General features: G+C 42.2%; 1 protein-coding gene across 1 annotated transcript; it reads right to left on the reverse strand.

Moving 5' to 3' along the window:
* Nucleotides 1–2,654: 2,654 nt before the first annotated feature.
* Nucleotides 2,655–14,228, reverse strand: agxtb (alanine--glyoxylate and serine--pyruvate aminotransferase b). Its single transcript, XM_046322569.1, has 11 exons — nt 13,884–14,228; nt 13,277–13,469; nt 13,063–13,127; nt 9,586–9,686; nt 9,389–9,459; nt 9,224–9,308; nt 9,000–9,098; nt 8,817–8,886; nt 5,974–6,069; nt 5,590–5,718; nt 2,655–3,048 (listed from the first exon to the last, which is right to left on the reverse strand). The coding sequence occupies exons 1-11, from the start codon at nt 14,151–14,153 to the stop codon at nt 2,941–2,943; spliced, it is 1,287 nt and encodes a 428-aa protein (XP_046178525.1). The 5' UTR covers nt 14,154–14,228; the 3' UTR covers nt 2,655–2,940.
* Nucleotides 14,229–18,955: the final 4,727 nt, after the last annotated feature.

The raw sequence follows: 18,955 nt of genomic DNA on the forward strand, positions 1-18,955 counted from the left end.
AGCCAGTGGAGAGAACGGAGGAGCGGGGTGACGTGAGAGAACTTGGGAAGGTTGAACACCAGACGGGCTGCGGCATTCTGGATGAGTTGAAGGGGTTTAATGGCACAGGCAGGGAGCCCAGCCAACAGCGAGTTGCAGTAATCCAGACGGGAGATGACAAGTGCCTGGATTAGGACCTGCGCCGCTTCCTGTGTGAGGCAGGGTCGTACTCTGCGGATGTTGTAGAGCATGAACCTACAGGAACGGGCCACCGCCTTGATGTTGGTTGAGTTCAGTTCAGTTATGTGGGAATACAAGGGCTTCATATGAGGACACTATACAGTGCATTCGGAAAGGATTCAGTATGACTTTTTCCACCCAAAATTACGTTAGTCTTATTCTAAAATGTACTTCATTATTTTTTGCCCTCATCAATCAACACACAATACCCCATAATGACAAAACAAAAACTGTTTTTAAGAAATGTTTGCTCATTTATTTTTACATTTAAAGAAAAAAATCACATTTACATAAGTATTCAGACACAGTCTTCTTGGGCATGACTCTACAAGCTTGGCACACCTGTATTTGGGGAGTTTCTCCCATTCTTCTCTGCAGAGCCTCTCAAGCTCTGTCAGTTTGGATTGGGAGCGTGGCTGTAAAGCTATTTTCAGGTCTTTCCAGAGATGTGCGATTGGGTTCAAGTCCGGGCTCTGGCTGGGCCACTCAAGGACATTCAGAGACTTGTCCCGAAGCCACTCCTGCGTTGTCTTAGCTTCCTCCCTGCTTCTGAAAGACATCCACACAGCATGATGCTGCCATCAACATGCTTCACCGTAGGGATGGTGCCAGGTTTTCTCCAGAAGTGATGCTTGGCATTCAGGACAAATTCAATCTTGGTTTCATCAAACCAGGGAATCTTGTTTCTCATGGTCTGAGTCCTTTAGGTGCCTTTTGGCAAACTCCAAGCGGGCTGTCATGTGCCTTTTACTGAGGAGTGGCTTCTGTCTGGCCACTCTACCATAATGGCTTGATTGGTGGAGTGCTGCAGAGATGGTCGTCCTCTGGAAGGTTCTCCCATCTCCACAGAGGAACTCTGGAGCTCTGTCAGAGTGACCATTTGGTTTCTGGTCACCCCCCTGACCAATGCCCTTCTCCCCTGATTGCTCAGTTTGACCAGGGTGGCCAGCTCTAGGAAGAGTCTTGGTGGTTCCAAACTTCTTCCATTTAAGAATGATGAAGCCAACTTTGTTCTTGGGGACCGTCAATGCTATAGACATTGGTACTCTGACAAAGGTTTGTGCTTTGACGCAATACTGTCTCAGTGCTCTAGGGACAATTCCTTCGACCTCATGGCTTATTTTTACTCTGACATGCACTGTCAACTGCTGGGCGTTATATAGACAGGTGTGTTCCTTTCCAAATCATGTCCAATCAATTGAATTTACCACAGGTGGACTCCAATCAAGTTGTCGAAACATTGGAAACAGGATGCACCTGAGCTCAATTTCGAGCCTCATAAGCAAAGTGTCTGAATACTTATGAATACTAAATAAGGTATTTCTGTCATTTCTAAAAACCTTTTTCACTTTGTCATTGTGGGGTATTGTGTAGATTGATGAGGGGGAAAACCATTTAATCAATTTTAGAATAAGGCTGTAACGCAACAAATTATGGAAAAACTCAAGGATTCTGAATACTTCCCGAATGCACTGTATGCGTCATTTGCGTATCCTACCAGTCAACCATGGCACGTATATGACGTAGCCTATGAATACAATCATAGTGAATAAATACACTCGTAGTGTAAGACAACTGTCGCTTGGGCCGTTTGTTATTGATATCTTGAATCTAACCTTATAGCCACCCTACATGAAGAGCAATGTCAGAAGTAATGTATGTTGAAAAAATTGAAAGGTATATCCACAAGTTAAGTTGTATCGAGTTGGTTAGCTGTTGACATTGAAGATACATCCAGACGCAGTTCATTCATTTGCAACATTGTAGTGATACAATGTTTCACCGCTGGAATTTAGATTGAAAAAATATCTGAATGTTACCATGGTTACTCCATGGATATCAGTCTGAAAGAAGTTAATGTAAAAAAGACGCAAAGTCTCTACAAGCCAGAATGTTGAATAAAATTATATTTAAACATACTTTACCCGTTGTCCGTGCTGTTGGTCCTTTTGTCAGTGGTTTTATGCCGTTTTTATGTGTATAACATGATGTACAAAAACATATATGAGCTGTTTTTAAATGAAATGCAATAACAAAAACTTTTCCTAAACTCTTTAAAAAAAAATTAAAATGATGCACCCATGAGCTCTCGTCAGGTGAGCTGGGGCGTATTCATTACGCCTACTCTGTTGCAAAACGTTTCTTAAATGGAAGCAAACGGGGAGGGACCTACCTGAATTGTCCAATATAAATTCTAGTTTTTTCCCGTTTTGCGACTGATTACACTCCTGTTATACATGTCCCTGTGTGTGCGTGTACAATACAGGCTATGCAGTGTTGAATCTGTTCAAGTTTATTTCTATGAGCAACCATTTTCTTATCATGCTGTCTGGAAAAATGATTTGGGGTGTGGTCAAATGTGTTGGCACTTACACCAATGTGTCTTTTGAAGGCCATTTATTGCCCTGAATATGCAAGGACACATGGACACAATGCAGAATTGTATATATTTTATTGACTCCTTGAAACATATTTTATATTATTTCCCTGTAGAGCATTTACCTTCTACAGTAATTACAAAGTCTCTATTAGGAAAGCAGTTGCACGTGAATGTATGTCGGAATCTGTCTTTTTTTACATCTGTGCTTCAAATCTCTGGGCTCACAAACACCCATGATAATACTTTCACAGATTGACGCCTTTGCCCATGCATTCCAGGTGTCCTCCAGCATGGCCGAATGCATGTTTGTTTAGGGTATTAAAAGGCATTATAAACTTTCTTTATGCTTTGCTCTTTTTGCAGTTCTTCAAAGCGTCGGCCAGGGCAGCCAGTGCCATGTCTGCATTGGTCTTCTGGCAGTTGTATCCCATCAGACCCACACGCATCACCTGGGGTGAAACAAAATGGTGGACACATCACTGACAGAGCTCACATGAGAAATTCAACCATCAAACAATTGCTCAAGACACCCGAGTCGAAATGACATTGAAAAGATGTCTTGTACAAATGTCAAAAATACGTATTTTGCAGGACGTTGAAATCAGGTGCATTTTAGGTGTTGAATGAAAGGGAAAAATACATATTTTCCGGACATTGAAAATATGTCATTTACAGACAATGGCCAATTTATAGACAATGACATCTATGGCCAAATTTCAACTGCTATACACTCTCAAGTAAGCGTTGTATCACAATAATAATTGATTATGCCTCTTAATAGAAAACAATTACAAATTGGAGCCAACTGAAGATACAAACATCTCATTACAAAATCATGGGCATTAATATGGAGTTGGTTCCCCCTTTTGCTGCTATAACAGCCTCCACTATTTTGGGAAGGCTTTTCACTAGATGTTGGAACATTGCTGCAGGGACTTGCTTCCATTCAGCCGCGGATATTAGTGAGGCCGGGTGCTGATGTTGGCCGATTAGGCCTGGCTCGCAGTCCAATTCATCCAAAAGATGCTGGATGGAGTTGAGATCAGTGCTCCGTGCAGGCCGGCCAGTCAAATTCTTCCACACCGATCTCGATAAACCATTTCTGTAAGGACCTTGCTTTGTGCATTGGGGAATTGTCATGCTGAAACAGGAAAGGGCCTTCCCCAAACTGTTTCCACAAAGTTGGAAGCATAGAATTGTTTAGAATGTCATTGTATGCTGTAGCGTTAAGATCTCCCTTTACTGGAACTAAGGGGCCTAGCCTGAACCATGAAAAACATCTCCTGACCATTATTCCTCCTTCACCAAACTTTACAGTTGGCACTATGCATTGGGGCAGGTAGTGTTTTCCTGGCATCCATTGGAATTGCAAGATGGTGAAGTGTGATTCATCACTCCAGAGAACGCATTTCCACTGGTCCAGAGTCCAATGGCAGCGAGCTTTACACCACTCCAGCCGATGCTCGGCATTGCGCATGGCGATCTTAGGCTTGTGTGCGGCTGCTCGGCCATGGAAACCCATTTCATGAAGCTCCCGACGGACAGTTCTTGTGCTGACGTTGCTTCCAGAGGCAGTTTGGAACTCGGTCGGGAGTGTCGCAAACGAGGACAGACGATTTTTACACGCTTCAGCACTCTGCGGTCCCGTTCTGTGAGCTTGTGTGGCCTACCACTTCGCGGCTGAGCCGTTGTTGCTCCTAGACATTTCCACTTCACAATAACAGCTCTTTACAGTTGACCGGGGCAGCTCAAGCAGGGCAGAATTTTGGTAAACTGACTTGTTGGAAAGGTGGCGTCCTATGTCAGTGCCATGTTGAAAGTCACTAAGCTCATCAGTAAGGCCATTCTACTACTAATGTTTGTCTATGGAGATTTCATGGATGCGTACTCGATTTTATACACCTATCACCTATGCACTTATGTTAGCTTTTTCAAAAGTAGTAACACGGGCAATGATAATGTTCAGAATAAACCAACAGACCACTTCAACCACAATAACATTCTGAGTAACGGTTGTTATGACTGCGATATGTTGTTGTTTATATGTCTTAGTTGAATGCACTAACTGTAAGTTACTCTGGATAAGAGCGTCTGTTGAATGGCCTAAAGGTTAAACAAAACACTTGCAAAGCATGCTGGGTATAAAAAAATGTAAAAGTTGGTTTATTGTCGGTGCAGTGAAATGTGTTGTTTTTTACAGGGTCAGCCATAGTAGTACAGCGTCAGGAGTTAAGTGCCTTGCTTAAGGACCCATTGACAGATGTTTCACATTGACTGCTCGGGTATTCAAACCAGCAATCTTTCGGTTAGTGGCCCAACACTCTAACCACTAGGCTACCTGTTGTCTCTTATTATTCTAATGAGCTCCGCCCCCAAACAAGTACACATTTCGTCAGTGCGGACCTGATCCAAATCATGACAAATCATAGACGTCTAGGCTATGTTTCACAAGTTTGAACATCATAGTTTAGCACAGTAGAACATGGTATGGTACGGTACAGGACAGTAAAGTTTTATTCAGTAGAGTACAGTTTAGTTCAGTAGAGTTAATTAGAGTAAAGTAGGGTACAATACATTACACTATACTTTACTGTATTGTACTGCACTCTACTGTACTATACTTTTCTTTACTGCACTGTAATTGACTGTACTCTGCTGTTCTGTACTGTGCTATCCAAACTTTTGATACATAAATGTCTATGATTCGTTCAAATCAAGGCCTGTCTGTGGACGTTGAAATCAAGGCCGGTCCGGACCAAAAAAAAGATGGAGGACCAAAACAGGAGGTCCGAAAGACATCGCCTGATGTCATATGCTTAGTTGCCTTGACAACAACAAGGTACTTTCTTCCCTACATTGATTGTCTAACCATCCCATTTGTTCTACAGGGTTTCAACTCCCATATCAAATGCAATGGTTAATAAACATATTCATGATAGTAGTTATGCATAGGCAATTAGCTAGAACTTTAACATTCCCCTCACACTCACCATGCCAGTGGAGGGCCCCAGGCCCCCAGTCATCTCCATATTGTGGTGCTTCATGATGTACTGCAGCATCTCTCTCCAGTTGTAGCCCTCAGGAATGGCAATGGTGGTGACGGAGGGCAGCCTAAGGTCCTGCATGGATGAAATATCACGGTCCCACATTTAGATACACTTCTGTGAAATTCAAGACCAAGGAATTGCACCAGCCTTGAAATTGGAGGATGTTAAAAAAGGGACAATATTACTGTAGAACATAAATGGTTTGTTTTACAATCTGTCTGAAATGGACCTCTATTCCACACTGCACTACTTCATATGAAAATAGCATCTGGAGAAAAGTAGTGCGCCGAATAGGGTGTGATTTCATTTGCATGGCAAGTCTTTTACCTTGTTCTGGATGAATAGCTTGAGGCCCATGTCTTCCAGGCCCTTCCAGAGGTACCCTGCCACCTCCCTGTGGTGCCTCCAGGACTCCTCCAGCCCCTACGGGAAGACAAAGGTACTGATGGGACAGGCACAGTAAGCCGGAAACGGGTCCAAAACGGCTAGTAAATACTTTTTTCAGATTTATTTAGAGAATTAGAAGCAATGTTCAAAGTAATCAGCTAATAGGACTGCATCATAATGAACATAAACATGGTTTATTCATTAAGGTTATTATTCCATTATGGAGAGCTCAGTGCACCTAACGGAGGGCTCAGTGAATCATATGTGCTTACCGTAAAAATGCTATTAATAGCCTGCCGTTTATTTGCTTAAATCACTGAACACAACAGGCACTTACTAGAGACAGGCTTCTATTTGAGCCAGGTATCTATTTCCTTAATGCACACAGCTTTTGCTCATTTGCATAGTTCATTTTTTAATCCCAGCATTCACTTCCAACATTTTAATACATTTCTTAATTTCCTGCACTGCGTTATCATTCACACACTTTCACATTTTAACTCGGCAAGAAAAGAAACGTCCCTTTTTTCACGACACGGTCTTTCAAATCATTCGTAAAAATCCATATAACTTCACAGATCTTCATTGTAGGACACTAAAGAGGCCTTTCTACTGACTCTGGAAAAACACTAAAGAAAGACGCCCAGGGTCCCTGCTCATCTGCGTGAACGTGCCTTAGGCATGCTGCAAGGAGGCATAAGGACTGCAGATGTGGCCAGGGCAATAAATTGCAATGTCCGTACTGCGAGACGCCTAAGACAGTGCTACAGGGAGACAGGACGGACAGCTGATCGTCCTCGCAGTGACAGACCACGTGTAACAACACCTGCACAGGTCCGGGAACATCCGAACATCACACCTGCAGGACAGGTACAGAATGGCAACAACAACTGCCTGAGTTACACCAGGAACGGACAATCCCTCCATCAGTGCTCAGACTTTCCACAATAGGCTGAGAGAGGCTGGACTGAGAGCTTGTAGGCCTGTTGAAAGGCAGGTCCTCACCAGACATTACGGGCACCAATGTCGCCTATGGGCACAAACCCACCATCGCTGGACCAGACAGGACTGGCAAAAAGTGCTCTTCACTGACAAGTCACGGTTTTGTCACACCAGGTGTGATGGTTGGATTTGTGTTTATCTTCGAAGGAATGAGCGTTACACCGCGGCCTGTACTCTGGAGCGGGATCGATTTGGAGGTGGAGGGTCCGTCATGGTCTGGGGCGGCGTGTCACGGCATCATCGGACTGCGGCTGAACAACCACAACAGACCCAGGTGAATTGAAGACCATAAACCCCATGTTAATCTGTCTGTCTGTACTGCAGTGGTGGTCACACTGCGACTGGGTCCATTACTAAAGGAGAAGTTGAGCAGGGAGAAGATACCTTTTCTAAAGGAGAAAGGCATCTGCTTTTGTCGTCTCACCAAGGGGCACATGAGCAGAGACTGTAGTAGGCATCTCATATGTGTGCAACTAAGTCCACCCTCGTGTGCTTCATATGGAGCTACAGAAAAGAGGACCGGGAATATTGAGTCGGCGAGGAGAGGTTTGTTCTATCCGTCATACCGGTTCATGTGAAATCCAGCAAAGGAAACAAGGTATTGCTACTAACATATACATTCTTAGACAGCTCAGCAACATTCTGCACCGACAAGCTGGCTCAGCAGCTGAATGTAACAGGAACAAGAAGGAACGTCCTGCTGCGTACCATGGGCCAGGAAAGGTCAAAGGTGAGTGGGCTTGACACCAACACGTTCATTAAACTATCGGAAGTTCACACTCACAAAAACATACCAGTGACAAAGGAAAACATTCCCAGACAAGATGAGCTGTCCAAGTGGCCATAATCTGGGAGAGGTTAAGCTGTCACACATGCTGACATTGGATTGGTAAATAGGAACAATGCATCACAAGTAATGCAGGTGATCCATAGTCAAGTAGCAGGCCCGTATGCTGTCGAGACACTACTAGGATTGGGTGGTGACTGTCCACTTAGGGAATGCAGTGACCGACGTGACACACAGGTGCCGGTCGCTGCCAATAGGATCTCCTTGATCAACCTGCTGGACCCCGACGAGCCACTGTGGCACTGATTTCAGTGAGAAGGTGGAGAAGTCTGAAAGGTCAGAGCACAGCACGTTTGCCATCTGAGGTGGTGAAGCAGAGTGCATCAGATAAAGCGACGGATGATGTCATACCCCATGTCATACACCCGCACATTTTGGCCCTTTTCTAAACATGTTTAGATAATTGTTGTTGCCTCACGTTACATACAATAAGGGGCCGGTATGTAAGGGCCAAATAGCAGGTTTTGTTATTTGTATAAATTATAATTATATTATTTGTTTATATGCCATTCTGATTGTTTGTCATATTGTTTGACTGATCTTAATCACGTGTAAGTGTCTATGCCTCCCTCTGCAGGCTGGAGATGGCTGAAATAGTCATGGGCGCAGAGGCCTGCTGGGAATAGATGGCTGGAGCCCATACTGTCTTTTGACCGTGCTTCCTTTGTCTTTGTGATAATTGTTTGATTGTTTGATCCAAGAATTCTTAAGTTATAGCTTAAATATCGTCTTTTGATTTACTTTTTGCAACATTTTGTAGCCGAGATATGAAATAAATGTAACTTTATTTTTTTTTACGGCAAACAACCTGTGGACATTCAATTTCTGGATTCATGGACTACACACGGCAGGAACAAATAGTCAGCTCATTCTCCACTGTGGCTATAAGAAAAATAAAATAGGGTTTTAAAATGGTTACAAATAGCCACTACACCTTCTCAGCAAGAATAGCAAGACTTTCCCTCAGGGAAAAGAACCCAGACACTGGTCCTGTGTGGTGGTATCTGAAATGGGGGAAAATGAAAGATTGTTATTTATTTATTTATTAATATTTCACCTGGTTAGGATGGGAGATTTTCTCATAACAAAGTACTGTTCGTTGACAATACTGACTTACAGTCTGGCTGGTTGACCATCATTTCCCCAATAGTTAGACAAGTGGGCCATGTCAAAGAGGTAGGACACTGGTTTTGTTTTCCTGTTGAACATCTTTTGGCTGTATGGGGGGGAGGGAGGGAGTGTGTAAAGTCCACATTTCTCAAAATGCAAACATTCATTTGGTCTCCATTCAATCATTCCCCCTCTTTCTTCCCTCTCACACACACACACACAAACCCTCACCATGCTCTTTCATTGAAGGAGATGGGTGCTGTGCCGGGGGGTGCATTCAATGCTTTTTGAGAGCCAGTGTACAGGATGTCAATGTCTACAAAGAGAAGAAAACGATGACATCATACACAAAGACAGACAGACTGAAAATGAAATAGGTGTCTGAAGCTCTCTTACTCTGTTGGTCCATGAAAATAGGCGACGCCCCAAGAGACGCGACAGTATCTACAAGAAACAGGGTATTGTGTCTGAGGAGAGAGAAGAGAGAGGAATGTAAAGGCCTTGAATTTGAAGCCGCTGTCATCATTGTGTGAACTGAGAGAAATGCAGTGGAGATATACTGCAGTATGTTTTGAGATGGAACGGAGTCTCACTTGCGGCAGAGGTCTCCAATGCCGTCGACAGGGTGGGCGAGGCCAGCAGAGGACTCTCCATGTGCGAGGAAGAACAGAACGGGCTTGTGTTTGGCCAGGGCCTATCGATAGACAGGAGATCAGTCAGATAAACAAAATAATTTTGGCACTAAATGCCCTCCATAGTTACCCAAGTCCTTGCCATGTTGACGATATGAATTTAATATATAGGCTATATGACTGAAATCAGGGCAGGCTCTGGCCTTTTGGGGGCCATATGTGAGATTTGGTTGGGGGGCCAACCCACCAAGTGGACACATTTTTCTGTGGCCCCCTCTCTTGAAGGCGGAGAGAAAATATAAGAATATGTTTCTGAATACTTCTACATTCATGTGGATGCTACTATGATTACGGATTGTCCTGAATTTATCATGAGTAATGATGAGTGAGAAAGTTACAGATGCACAAATATCATACCCCAAAGACACCTCTCACCATTACAATAACGTTATTTTTTTGGTGGGGAATGATATTTATGCCTCCGTAACTTTCTCAGTCATCATTTTTCAAGATTCAAGATTCATTCAGGATTATCCCTAATGTTGGTAGCAACCACATTAATGTAGAAGTGTTTAGAATCATATTATATTCTTATTTACAATAGCAGTGACTCCAAAGTGACACAATACATTATTTATCATTCATTTCTATTGGGTACAAAATGATCTAAAACAGCCAAAACAAACAGCAATTGCATCCAACATGTTTGTAGAGCTTATAAGCTTGATGTAATCATTGCGTGTTAGGAATATGGGACCAAATACTAAACTTTTGACTACTTTAATACACACAAGTTTAATTTCTACAGTGGTGGAAAAAGTACACAATTGTCATTACTTGAGTAAAAGTACAAATACCTAAACAGAAAATGACTTCAGTAAAAGTGAAAGTCACCAAGTAAAATTCTACTTGAGTAAAAGTCTAAAAGTATTTGGTTTTAAATATACTTACACTACCATTAAAACGTTTGGGGTCACTTAGAAATGTCCTTGTTTTTGAAAGAAAAGCACATTTTTTGTCCATTAAAATAACATAAAAATGATCATAAATACAGTGTAGACATTGTTAATGTTGCAAATGACTATTGTAACTGGAAACGGCAGATTGTTTTATGGAATATCTACATAGGCGTACAGAGGCCAATTGTCAGCAACCGTCACTCCTGTGTTCCAATGACATGTTGTGTTAGCTAATCCAAGTTGATCATTTTAAAAGGCTAATTGATCATTAGAAAACACTTTTGCAATTATGTTAGCACAGCTGAAAACTATTGTTCTTGATTAATGAAGCAAAAAAACTGGCCTTCTTTAGAGTACTTGAGTATCTGGACCATCAGCATTTGTGGGTCAGATTACAGGCTCAAAATGGCCAGAAACAAAGACCTTTCTTCTGAAACTCATCAGTCTATTCTTGTTCTGAGAAATGAAGGCTATTCCATGCGAGAAATTGCCAAGAAACTGAAGATCTCGTACAACGCTGTCTACTACTCCCTTCACAGAACAGTGCAAACTGGCTCTAACCAGAATAGAAAGATGAGTGGGAGGCCCCGTTGCACAACTGAGCAAGAGGACAAGTCCATTTAGAGTGTCTAGTTTGAGAAACAGACGCCTCACAAGTACTCAACTGGCAGTTTCATTTAATAGTACCCGCAAAACACCAGTCTCAACGTCAACAGTGAAGAGGCATCTCCGGGATGCTGGCTTTCTAGGCAGAGTTGCAAAGAAAAAGCCATTTCTCAGATTGGCCAATAAAAAATAAAATATTAAAATGGGCAAAAGAAGACAGACACTGGACAGAGGAGGATTGTAAAAAAAGTGTTATGGAAGTGTTATGGACAGACGAATCCAAGTTTGAGGTGTTCGGATCACAAAGAAGAACATTTGTGAGACGCAGACCAAATGAAAAGATGCTGGAGGAGTGATTGACTCCATCTGTCAAGCATGGTGGAGACAATGTGATGGTCTGGGGATGCTTTGGTGGTGGTAAGTGGGAGATTTGTACAGTGTAAAAGGGGTCTTGAAGAAGGAAGGCTATCACTCACATTTTGCAACGCCATGCTATACCATGTGGAGGCGCTTAATTGGAGCCAATTGCCTCCTACAACAGGACAATGACCCACAGCACAGCTCCAAACTATGTAAGAACTATTTAGGGAAGAAGCAGTCAGCTGGTATTCTGTCTATAATTGAGTGGCCTGCACAGTCACCAGGTCTCAACCCTATTGATCTGTTGTGAGAGCAGCTTGACCGTAAGAAGTGCCCATCAAGCCAATCGAACTTGTGGGAGGTGCTTCAGGAAGCATGCGGTGAAATCTATTTAGATTACCTCAACAAATTGACAGCTAGAATCCCAAAGGTCTGCAAGGCTGTAATTGCTGCAAATTGAGGATTCTTTGACAAAAGCAAAGTTTTTTATTTTATATATTATTTTACCTTTATTTAACCAGGCAAGTCAGTTAAGAACAAATTCTTATTTTCAATGACGGCCTAGGAACAGCGGGTTAACTGCCTGTTCAGGGGCAGAACGACAGATTTGTACCTTGTCAGCTCGGGGGGTATAGAAAAAGGACACAATTATTATTTAACTTAAAAATCATTATTTATAACTTTGTCAATGTCTTGACTATATCTCCTATTCATGTTGCAACTCATTTCATGTATGTTTTCACAGAAAACAAGGACATTTCTAAGTGACTCCAAACTTTTGAACAGTAGTGTAAGTATCAAATGTAAATGTATTTGCTCAAATATCAAGTATCAAAAGTCAAATCATAAATTGTATCAAATTCCTTATATTAAGCTAACAAGATGGCACTCATTTTTTTTTGTGGATAGCCAGGGCCACGCTCCAACACTCAGACATACAAAAAAGCATGTGTGTTTAGTGAGTCTGCCAGATCAGAGACCACTTCTCTTGATAACTGCACAAATTGGACCATTTTCCTGTCCTGCTAAGCATTCAAAATGTAATGAGTACTTTTGGGTATCAGGGGAAATGTATGGAGTAAAAAGTACATTATTTTATTTTGGAGTAAAAGTAAAAGTTTAAAAATATATATATATTACAGTACAGATACCCCCCCCGCAACCACTTTAGTAGTACTTTAAAGTGTTTTTTTCTGAAGTACTTTATACCACTGAATTTCTAAATGGTTCATCCAATATTGAAGAAGAAAATACCCTCAAATTAAAGCTGCCAGTCATTGTAACATTTCAAAATCAGTGCTGGAGTACAACTCCCCACCCCCCCCCACCCCCCCCACTCCAAATATTTTTGCCACTGTCCAAATATTTTGGGGGACTCACTGTTTAACTAGAATTGGTCACAGGTGAGGGTTGGTGACCTTGAAGTCGTCGAGGAGCCTGTATTGAAACCTGTATTGAACAATCTCTATGTGAATGCTACTTTGGTAGGCCTAATGCATAAACAAACAATTACCTTTTCAATTTCTCCATTGCTGAAAACTCCACCCGGTGCTTTTACCATGATGTGAACATTGGCACCTGGAATAAATCCAGATGAAAGTCTAATATCAGGACAAAACAGATGTATACAAGACCATAAACAATTTTCTCAAATTACATTAACTCGCAAACACTGGTCTTGTTTCGAGACCACTGAACTCGTGAGTAAAACCGTGCGTAAAACATACCCATTCTCTCGGCGATTTCAGCCACTCGCTCTCCCCATATTCCATTGACAGCCACGAGCACGCTCTCCCCAGGTTCTACCGTGTTGAAGACGGCGCACTCCATGGCTGCGTGTCCGGAGCCGCTCATCGCTATCGTCATGTTGTTCTGTGTCTGAAAAGCGTACTGGATCCCCTTCTTGATGTCGTTCATGATCTACAAGCAACCCGTCAAATTGTTGAATAAAACAGTTGTAGTTCTAGGCCTACATAGATTAATTATGAGTGGTTCATTAAATCCTTTGTCAGTTGTGAAGGGTAAAATGTGTCAAAATACATATTTGACGCATTCACAATTACGCAGGAGACTTGTTTTGATAATTTCATAAATTGTAAAAAAAAAATTAAAAAAACTATTTTAATTCACATCTCAATTTAGAAATAATAAATAATATCCTAAATGTGTTCCTTCATATTGACCATGTTCCTTCATATTGACCATTGACCATAGGCGCACTGAGTAGTCTATAAATAACAGAACTTCTGGATAATGAAACCCTCTGGCGGTGCCAAAAAGTAAAAAATAGTTATCAAACAATGCATTTATCAGCAATAGGGGTTACACATTTACCTCGTACATTTCTGGGTGCAAATGGCCGATAATTCCCCTACCACCTGCGGCTAAAACGCGGGGCGGCACGTTGGACGGTCCTGGTCCGAACAGGTAGCGGAAAGGAACCTCAAGCGGCCGGAGCATGCACTCCGGGGGCGGGATGGTCACGGAGGACATGGCACGGTCAAGGCGTGGCTGTAGAGGCGCGCTCATCGGGAGCAGTGATACCTCCACAGCCGCCTTTTGCACCAGCAGTGCTCCCCTGCGAAAAAAATTCCGCTGCATCATCGTTAGCTCCTCGCTCCGGTGTTTACAACGACTGTGACTTGCACTGACAGACAGAGGGACTGGAGTTGACTTCGGGTTTTAGTGAAGATTTAATACAAACAGGTCTTTGACCTCTTGGCCACCGAGCGTTGTGCGTCACGCCATGGACAAAACTGTACAGAGGTGGAATTGGCTCAAGTGTTCTATATTATCAACTGTTAAAAGATTGTTCACTTTAACATACTTTTTAACATTATCGACCAATTATTAATGAGAGCATGTGATTATCATGACCATATTCATCTGAAGGTATGTGTTTCCCAGTTTGAATGAGTGAAGTTTTAGAGGGGGTTTATACTATTACCAATATTTGCTCTCCTTGGGAATGACATTAGGAGTTAGGAGTTAGGAGGCCTAACTGAACGTTCTCAAACACCTGTTCTTTTGGGAACTCCTTTTTGCCATACAATGTTCACTAAATATCCATGTATCAATTGAACCATCAAGAAGCATAATTACATGTATTTGAAATACGCATAGTATAAATAACTAGCATGTCTATCATGAAGAAAAGGGAAGACTTGCACTTGGCACAGTTTGGAAATAGGCATGCTTGGATCCAGTTGAGTTTGGTTTGGACTTGTAGCAGGAGGCCCTGTTGATCTTTCCCACCCCTTGTGCTGCACTCGCTCACGATTTTAGAGGAGTCTACCCTTTTTAAGTGAGAGGATTGGCTGAACAGAGGACAAACAAAGAGGCATGTGCCTACACACACATTCGCACATTCACTTTTCATGTGTACCAAATGAAATTAATATTTCACTCATCTGTCTAGAGCCCTTTCCTCGAAAAGTGAGTTAACACTGGCTTTTGTGGTTAATGGATCATTGTTTAAAATGGAATTTGAGTTGGCCATAATTGGACAAACAACCTACAGTAACATTTCCCACGGATTCCTGTGTCGAGAAAAAGCAATAGAACAACTTCATACAGCTCATACTCAAAATCAAATGTGTTAATTCATTCATTCACTGCATAAAGGCAGGGGCTTGCTAGCCGTGACCAGCTCTTTCAGTGAAGCAAATCTCAACGTTACAGAGAGAACTTTCTTCGGTCCCAAGAAGGACACATTCTATACTGTAAAACCAAAGAAGTTATGTCTACTCAAACAGTTTGAGGAAACCGATTAATAAAAAAAAAAAGTTAAGAAACTTAAATAGCTGACTACAGCAATGCTACCTTCATATGAGTAATACAAATGCAGTTTTTGAAGTACACTGTACTTAAATGTAATGTCCCCAAGAAGCCACGCCTCAAATCATTTCCCAGTGTACCTTGTTGTCACGTTCTAACCTTTATTTCCTTTGTTTTGTATTCATTATTTAGTATGGTCAGGGCGTGAGTTGGGGTGGGCAGTCTATGTTTGTTTTTCTATGATTTGGGTATTTCTATGTTTCGGCCTAGTATGGTTCTCAATCAGAGGCAGGTGTCATTCGTTGTCTCTGATTGAGAATCATACTTAGGTAGCCTGGGTTGCACTGTTTGTTTGTGGGTGATTGTCTATGTTGATGGCTTGTTTCAGCACAGTTCGCATTAGCTTCACGGTTGTTATTTTCTTTACTGTTTTTGTATAGGGTTTCAGTGTTCAGTGTTTTCTTTATTAAAATTCATGATGAACTCATACCACGCCGCATTTTGGTCCTCCGATCCTTCTCGCCTCTCCTCTTCAGATGAGGAGGACGACCGTGACACTTGTCTTTTCGATTCAGTTGTAGAGTTACCACCCATGACTGTATTTGTTAGTGACAGAGACACGGTTGTTGAATTCCATTGTTGTCATTCTTGTGTGGCCTTCATTGTCACGGTTCATGAATCCACTGCCTCTCTCTTTCTCTTTCTCTTTCTTTCTCTCTCTCTCTCTCTCTCTCTCTCTCTCTCTCTCTCTCTCCCCCGTGTTTGTGTGGGCGTGGTTCCCAATCTCGGCCTGATTGTCTGCGCCAGCTGGAACCACTTATCTTCCCTTTATATGTTCTGTAACCAGTGTTTCTTGTTGTCAGATCGTTGTTACTTCCCTGAGGTTGTGTTGTTACTTCCCTGAGGTTGTGTCGTGTGTCAGTGCTCATCTCTCGCCGCCCTTGTGTGGATTATCTGCTGTGCTCCTTCCTTCCCATCCGGACACACTCCCCTGGATTTCTCAGCACGCTATCACCAGAGGATGAGCCCTAGTCCCTGGGTTGGATTCCGTCTGAGTACAGTCTGTCTGTCCTGTTGCTGATATAAATTGTATTCATTAAACCATCGTTGCTTGCATCTTGCATCCGCCTCTGTATTGTCACATTCATTAAGTGAGTTCCTAGCTGAATACTATTAACATACTTGAACCATTATGATAATTATTTTAAGAAGTAAAGGTGGATTATTTTAAGAAGTAAAGAAAGGGAATTAGAAGAGGGGGAGAAGTGCACTAGGTACTTTATTAAGAAAATAGTTAGTAAGGGTAGGTTAATGACTGGTTTAAAAAATAAAGATGGTGTTTTAACCTGTTAAGACTCTAGGGGCAGTATTTCATTTTTGGATAAAAAGACATGCCCGTTTTAAGCGCAATATTTTGTCACGAAAAGATGCTCGACTATGCTTGGAATTGATAGTTTTGGAAAGAAGACACTCTGACGTGTCCAGAACTGCAAAGATTTTTACTGTGAGTGCCTTAGAACAAAACCTACAGGCAAAACCAAGATGTTTGAGCGACCAGGAAATCAACAGGATTTCTGATGGCACGTTTTCCATGATCGCCTTATATGGCTGTGAATGCGACAGGAATGAACGGACACTTCCTATCGTTTCCCCAAGGTGTCTGCAGCATTGTGACGTATTTGTAGGCATATCATTGGAAGATTGACCATAAGAGACTACATTTACCAGGGGTCCCGCACGGTGTCTGCGTGGAAATTGGTGCGCAAAAGTCACCTACCAGTATTTTTCCATCCGAATCTGAGAACAATGCAGGCTTCCAGGAATGGCATTTCAATGAAGAGATATATGACAAAACACCTTGAGGATGGATTCAAACAACGTTTTCCATGTTTCAGTCGATATTATGGAGTTAATTCGGAAAAAGTTTGACGTGTAGGTGACTGAATTTTCGGTTAGTTTCGGTAGCCAAATGCATAGTAACAAAACGGAACGTTGTGTCCTACACAAGCATCTTTCAGGAAAAACTGGACATCTGCTATGTAACTGAGAGTCTCCTCATTGAAACATCTGAAGTTCTTCAAAGGTAAATTATTTTATTTGATCCCTTTGCTGGTTTTTGTGAATATGTTGCGTGCTAAATGCTAACGCTAAATGCTAAGCTAGCTATCACCACTCTTACACAAATTATTGATTTTCTCTGGTTCTAAAGCATATTTTGAAAATCTGAGATGACAGGATTGTTAAGAAAAGGATAAGCTTGAGGATAGGCATATTTATTTAATTTCATTTGCGATTTTTAGAAATCGCTAACGTTGCGTTATGGTAATGAGCTTGAGGCTATGATTACGCTACCGAATACGGTGTGGGTAGGACTAACAGGTTAAAAACAGATACAGAGGGAATAAAATAAGTAGTCAAGGATTTTTATGGGGAACTGTTTGGGGTAAAAGATGTGTGCAAGGAAACAATGGGGGACCTTTCAACATACATTGACAAGACCCTAACCAACACGGACAACCTGATAAAAGACCTGACGAGGACAGAAATCGACCAAGGACTGAAACATTTTAAGAGGGGTAAAATCACCGGGGGAGGACGGCCTCCCTTTGGAGTTTTTATTTGACCTTTTAGGATGTTTTAGCCGACAAACTTCTGACTGTTTTTACTGACTTTGAACATCCTGACAGACTACCTGACAGTTTTAGAGTGGGGATCATGACTCTTTTACATAAGAAAAACGACAGGATGGACCTGAAAAACTGGAGACCGATAACCCTTTTAAACTTTGATTGTAAACTTTTTACCAAGGTTTTTAACACTCAGAATGTCTTCTGTTTTAGGGGAGGTGATCCACCCAGATCAAACTTGTGCCATTCCCGGAAGGAAGGAAGATCACGGCCAGCCTGATACTGATCCGAGATGCCATCTGTTATGCGAGAGACAGAAATATGTGGCTTGTAGTCCTAAATTTAGATTTTGAAAAAACCTTTGATTGGGTCTCGCACCAGATTTTCTTTAAGGTACTGCAAAAAATGGGTTTCCCAGACAGGTTCTTAGCTTGGGTGGGACTGCTGTACGGGGACATCACCAGCAAAATCCTTGTAAATGGGCATCTGTCAAAAGCAGTGGGAGTACACTGCGGCGTCCGTCAGAGCTGTCCGTTATCTCCTCTTCTGTTCGTGGACTGTATTGAACCACTGGCACAGGTCTTGAGAAGGGACCAACGCATCAGTGAGGTGGGTATCCCGGGGAGTGGGGGGGGGCATGACCACCAAGTGCGTCTTTTACATGGATGACGTCAACATTTTATGTACCGACCTTTTATCTGCCGACAGGACTCTGGAGAGGACTGTGTCACGCCCTGGCCTTAGTTATCTGTGTTTTCTTTATTATTTTGGTTAGGCCAGGGTGTGACATGGGTGATTATATGTGTCTTGTTTTGTCTAGGGGTTTTGTAGTCAATGGGGTTGTGTTCAGTTGAGTGTTCTAGGTAGGTCTATGGTTGCCTGGAGTGGTTCTCAATTTATCGTTGTCTCTGATTGGGAACCATATTTAGGCAGCCATATTCTTTAGGTATCTTATGGGTGGTTGGTCCTGTCTCTGTGTTTTGCACCAGTTAGGACTGTTTC

This window comes from Oncorhynchus gorbuscha, linkage group LG22 (assembly GCF_021184085.1).
Source record: "Oncorhynchus gorbuscha isolate QuinsamMale2020 ecotype Even-year linkage group LG22, OgorEven_v1.0, whole genome shotgun sequence".
Taxonomy (NCBI): Eukaryota; Metazoa; Chordata; class Actinopteri; order Salmoniformes; family Salmonidae; genus Oncorhynchus; species Oncorhynchus gorbuscha.

What these genes read in the sequence shown, in the direction of transcription:
- agxtb (XM_046322569.1), bottom strand. Translation starts at nt 14,153, where the DNA reads ATGATGCAGCGGAATTTTTTTCGCAGGGGAGCACTGCTGGTGCAAAAG. An exon ending in TATTTTCATGGACCAACAGA is followed by an intron (nt 9,309 to 9,388) that starts GTAAGAGAGCTT and finishes TTCTCTTTGTAG; the next exon opens with ACATTGACATCCTGTACACT. An exon ending in TTGCTATTCTTGCTGAGAAG is followed by an intron (nt 6,070 to 8,816) that starts GTGTAGTGGCTA and finishes GTCTTCCCGTAG; the next exon opens with GGGCTGGAGGAGTCCTGGAG.